The 6,070-nt window shown below is 37.8% G+C and overlaps 1 protein-coding gene across 1 annotated transcript; it reads left to right on the top strand.

Moving 5' to 3' along the window:
- The first annotated feature begins 10 nt into the window (after positions 1–10).
- Positions 11–6,004, top strand: bbs5 (Bardet-Biedl syndrome 5). Its single transcript, XM_035604864.2, has 12 exons — positions 11–176; positions 1,648–1,730; positions 1,822–1,887; positions 2,162–2,211; positions 2,357–2,484; positions 2,582–2,717; positions 3,145–3,240; positions 3,754–3,816; positions 3,962–4,096; positions 4,331–4,414; positions 4,668–4,691; positions 4,790–6,004. The coding sequence occupies exons 1-12, from the start codon at positions 115–117 to the stop codon at positions 4,889–4,891; spliced, it is 1,029 nt and encodes a 342-aa protein (XP_035460757.1). The 5' UTR covers positions 11–114; the 3' UTR covers positions 4,892–6,004.
- The last annotated feature ends 66 nt before the right edge of the window (positions 6,005–6,070 follow it).

The raw sequence follows: 6,070 nt of genomic DNA, 5'->3' as shown, positions 1-6,070 counted from the left end.
GCGGGCTCCATCAGATTAGCCGATTAGCCGATTAGCCATCCGACCGGACGTTTAGCTAGCAGCCGAACCGACAGCGGGTGTTTAACGAACCAGGAAGAGTGATAACCTGCGGCCATGGCATCTGTTCTAGATGCTCTCTGGGAAGACAGAGACGTGAGGTTCGACATAACAGCGCAGTGAGTTAAAGCTTAAAAAACAAACTAAAAAAAACGCTTGTGCGATTGTGTTGTCACCAGCGTAGAAACCGGCCAGCTCAGCCTCGCTACGTGGCCGACTGCTAATACGTGGCTGCGAGGTCTCCCTCATAACTGTGTCCCGTCGCGGAGAAAAATGATCACGCTAACATCGATGATGATAACTATCGATGGTGATAACTATCGATGATGATAACTATCGATGATGATAACTATCGATGATGATAACTGTCGATGATGATAACTGTCGATGATGATAACTGTCGATGATGATAACTGTCGATGATGATAACTATCGATGGTGATAACTGTCGATGATGATAACTGTCGATGATGATAACTATCGATGATGATAACTATCGATGATGATAACTGTCGCTGATGATGATAACTATCGATGATGATAACATCGATGATGATAACTGTCGATGATGATAACTATCGATGATGATAACTATCGATGATGATAACTGTCGCTGATGATGATAACTATCGATGATGGTAACTGTCGCTGATGATGGTAACATCGATGATGATAACTGTCGATGATGATAACTATCGATGATGATAACTGTCGATGATGATAACTGTCGCTGATGATAACTATCGATGATGATAACTATCGATGATGATAACTGTCGATGATGATAACTGTCGATGATGATAACTATCGATGATGATAACATCGATGATGATAACTGTCGATGATGATAACTATCGATGATGATAACTATCGATGATGATAACTGTCGCTGATGATGATAACTATCGATGATGGTAACATCGATGGTGATAACTGTCGATGATGATAACTATCGATGATGATAACTGTCGATGATGATAACTGTCGCTGATGATAACTATCGATGATGATAACTATCAATGATGATAACTGTCGATGATGATAACTGTCGATGATGATAACATCGATGATGATAACTATCGATGATGATAACTATCGATGATGATAACTGTCGATGATGATAACTATCGATGATGATAACTGTCGATGATGATAACTGTCGATGATGATAACATCGATGATGATAACTGTCGATGATGATAACTGTCGATGATGATAACTATCGATGATGATAACTGTCGATGATGATAACTGTCGATGATGATAACTGTCGATGATGATAACTGTCGATGATGATAACTGTCGATGATGATAACTGTCGATGATGATAACTATCGATGATGATAACTGTCGCTGATGATAACTATCGATGATGATAACTATCAATGATGATAACTGTCGATGATGATAACTGTCGATGATGATAACATCGATGATGATAACTGTCGATGATGATAACTGTCGATGATGATAACTATCGATGATGATAACTGTCGATGATGATAACTGTCGATGATGATAACTGTCGATGATGATAACTGTCGATGATGATAACTATCGATGATGATAACTGTCGATGATGTGTCGCAGGCAGATGAAGACTCGTCCCGGAGAGGCGCTCATAGACTGCCTGGACTCCATAGAGGACACCAAGGGAAACAACGGAGATCGAGGTGGTTTCTCCCGCAGTTTCACGCTCCCCGGGCACGTCTTGTGTTTGCTGGGCCGACAGTTAACAACGAAACGCTGTCCGTTGTTTTGCAGGACGACTGCTGGTCACCAACCTGAGGATCATCTGGCACTCTGTGGCCCTGCCCAGGGTCAATCTGTGTGAGCACACCTGAGCGGTCGACTGTCCCTGTCAGTTGACTGTTCCCGCCGTCTGGTCAAACGCATGGAGTTCAATTACTCTTTTTAAACTCTTTAATATACCTTTTTAACTGTTTTTCTGTACACCCTCAATTTGGCTTCAACCATTCTATACATCTAAATATGAATGTGTGACAGCAGTTATGAATTTCAGACAAATCTAAACAAAAATAGTCTTTTAAGCTATATTAAAAATACAGGTCATCTACATGTTAATATGTTTGTTTTTCTCCAGCTGTGGGTTACAACTCCATCATTAATATCACCACAAGGACAGCTAACTCAGTGAGTAAGCCTTTGTTGAATTTCTGTAACTAAAATGATTCATTTCAATTCCATATAATAATTTTCACATATACTGCTCGACTTGAGATGATTCATTAAAGAGCTTATGCAATGCTAATTTAAGAATTCAATGCTCTTTTTCCAGAAACTGAGAGGCCAAACAGAAGCCCTCTACATTCTGACAAAGTCCAACAACACACGATTTGAGTTCATTTTCACAAATGTGGTTCCAGGAAGTCCACGCCTCTTTACTTCAGTCATAGCTGTGCACAGGTGAAACAATGCGGAGGGAAGGTTTAATTCTCTGATTATTTTCTGCGAAAAATGTGTGTCCTACTAAATATCTGTCTTATGTTTTGTTTTGTCATAGAGCCTATGAGACCTCCAAAATGTACAGGGACCTGAAACTGCGAGCTGCTCTCATTCAAAATAAGCAGCTGAGACTTTTGCCCCGGGAGCAAGTGTACGATAAAATTAATGGAGTTTGGAATTTATCCAGTGATCAGGTACTGGTGTTGGTCATGAGGTTTACGTAGCTTAACACAAGGATCTTAACAATAACTGTACATTGCAAAAAAATTTATATTGAGATGTGTGTACATTCATTTGTTATTATAATGAGCAATACACGTGTGAAAATGTAACAAGTCAACACTCTAAACAGTCTAAATATGTCTAAACAAAAATTATTTCAAACTATATCGCATGTTTTTTGTGTTGCTGTTTTGATGTAAACTCCATTTACACAATAGTAAAGTGGACATGAATATTTGAAATTTACAAGTCACATGAGCCCACTGCAGGGAAGTAATTGAATGTAAAAGTTACTGTTTTTCATTTGATGTGAGTATTGGTAATACTGGTGATAAATAGTTAACTGAATAGTAACTGGATTATACTGACCCCTCTGTTGTTGGGTTTTCTTCCTTTCAGGGTAATCTTGGGACTTTCTTCATCACAAATGTACGGATTGTTTGGCATGCCAATATGAATGAGAGCTTCAATGTCAGCATTCCTTACCTCCAGATCGTAAGTACAAAACACTAAATAATGATGAAGATCTTATCCTCAGACTTTCTACTTCACTTAACTAATTGGGCAAAATGAGCCTCAAGTGCAGTGTTACAAACATATTTGCTTCTATCGATTGTTTCTACTGAAGAGTTTTTCTTTTTTTCCCAGATAATCCGCTGCTTCTTGTGGACAAAAATGTTTTGAAACTTTACAAATTACAAAAATTTCCATTGCAAAAAAGACGGTGACTAGATACTACAACGTAAACAGTAATATTCACGCAGAATCCCCATTAACGTTAACACAAACATACACACCATCTGTGACATACTCAGATGATAACAGATGATAACAGGTGAAGTTTTTAAAACTGAGGTAGTTTCATTCAGTTACAGACACCACTGTACCATTGTACAGGAGCTGCATCTGATTGTCTGTTTCTGTGGCAGAATGAAGTTGTTTCTTTCAGTTTGACGGAAGTGTATGTATTATTGTTTGAATTTCTTTTTATCCTCCCCTCCCCCAAAGTGGTCTATCAGAATAAGAGACTCAAAGTTTGGCTTGGCGTTGGTGATAGAGAGTTCGCGTCAGGTAACCTGTGCTTCTTTTTTGTTTTTCTCTGCTGTTTGTCATTCACCTCCACCAATAATAACTTAATGATATAATATTGTAGTAGGGGTTCATCCCTCAATTTGCTTGTAATCTTCATACATACTTGGTCCTTTTGGGTTTCTAGAGTGGTGGCTACGTGCTCGGATTTAAGATTGACCCTGTGGATAAGCTTCAAGACGCACTTAAGGAAATCAACTCATTGCATAAAGTGTACTCTGCCAACCCTATCTTTGGAGTGGACTATGAAATGGAAGAAAAGGTAGGAATATTGGACTTTTTGTAATCTCACTTTCCCTAAACACCTCATTAGTATAATATTAAAAATGTAAACAAACCGACTTGGGGTTAGACTTGAAAATATAATGCTGTCATTTTAACAGCTGATTTATTTTACCTAGATTCCCATTCATGTTTTCAGTACTTGTTGCCGGCTTTACCACAAGTTCCACTGATCTTGTTGTCATGGCTATGTTTGTCCTAACAACGATTGCAGCCCCAGCCGCTGGAAGAACTCACCGTTGAACAGCCTCCTGATGATGTGGAAATCGAGCCTGATGAGCAGACCGATGCTTTCACTGTGAGTGTGCCCGTTGGCCGCCACTTCACTCCTCTGGGTGTCAGTGGTTTGGTTTCCAGACTCTCAGAATAGCTTTTTGCTAATACCCCTCAGCATAATGAGAAAACATGAATTTATGTTGCCTAGTGCTCATGTTTGTATGGCGTGGTGCTCATCAGACAACAATAACCTATTAGCACAGACAGGAAGTGCCCCAAGCTATATTTGATTTAAACATGTACATTTCTTGTGCTGTTTGTTTGCTCCCTTTCAGGCCTACTTTGCTGACAGCAACAAGGTAAGTTCTGACAGCTAAGGATTAGAACCATTAAGTATGTTGTAGAATATGTGAAACTTATAGTTAACTTATTAAACTTGTTCATTGTTTTTCCAAAGCAACAAGACCGTGAGCCAGTTTTCTCTGAGGATTTGGGCCTCGCCATTGAAAAGCTAAAAGATGGCTTCACACTTAATGGACTGTGGGAAGTCATGGGCTGAAATAATGTATGTGTACGTACTGTAATTTTTCTGGAAATGTTTTTATTTGTAGCTATGGTCAAAATTTGTATATATGTATCAATTCAAAATAAGAAAATACTATATTACAAGTTTTGTAGTTTTGTATATTTAATTCTATTGGGTAGAATGTGAAATTGAATGCAGTTTGTTTTGTTTGAAGTTAATAAATACATCTATTTAAACAATTTCAATATTTAGGGTTTATAAATCATCTATTTATTCAATACAGACATACAGCACACATTACACATCACACACAAACAAAGTTGAAAAGACAAAAATAAATGTATAGGATCCATTTGATAATATATATGAAAATAATTAGATTTACAATCCCAATACATCTGAAATATACATATGACTGGTAAAGCTCATTCAAAGTCCCATGTGGTCCCACTCTTAATCAAACTTTCTCCAATTTCATGTTATGTTGTGCTTTTTTATTTTGATTTGTGGCAATTGTCTCCAAAAGAAATTGACTACGCAATGTTTTGTATTTAAATCTTAATTGTATTTATTATCTGGGGATAGTTTTCATAGTTGTTTAAAGTAAATGTCGAATGGCCTTCGCCCACTTTGGATACATATATGTATACCATATATGGACAAAATTAAAACATGTGCAACTGGTCTTTCTCTTCCTTATTACAGTATCTTCATAATATTGGTCATCGTACAATATTTAGGTTTTTACTGTATCAGACATAATTCATTTGTATGGGCAAGGAACACAATGATCTCCACAAGACACCAAAGTATTTTAGAAATGTTTAACAAGGACAAAGTGTCACCTCCTGCAGCAGCTGTTCACCGTCCCTGTCGACTTGTAAGGTAAATCCCTTGTGGATGTACTCGCACACAAATACTGAATCACACACTTTGGGGAAATGGTCATCGCTGTGAGTGGATTGTGACTCTATCCACATGTAGAAAGGCCCTAGAATACAAACAATTGTAGTAAATGCCAGCTGTATTTGTTCTTATGTACAGTAGAGCAAATGGTCCTGTCACTGTGTCAAGTGTTTTGTGTTTTTATTACATACTTAGCAGAAATTCTCATAAGAATAAATAAAATGAAAAGATCAGAGGTTATTTCTGTGTGGCCGTACAACAATGTTGTTACTAATCCAGGGTGACAAGGCCGTCACAGTTGTTTCT

This window comes from Scophthalmus maximus, chromosome 14 (genome assembly GCF_022379125.1).
Source record: "Scophthalmus maximus strain ysfricsl-2021 chromosome 14, ASM2237912v1, whole genome shotgun sequence".
In the NCBI taxonomy this organism is placed as follows: domain Eukaryota; kingdom Metazoa; phylum Chordata; class Actinopteri; order Pleuronectiformes; family Scophthalmidae; genus Scophthalmus; species Scophthalmus maximus.
Note: the sequence above shows the minus strand (reverse complement) of the source record. Positions and strands in the feature narration are given on the sequence as shown.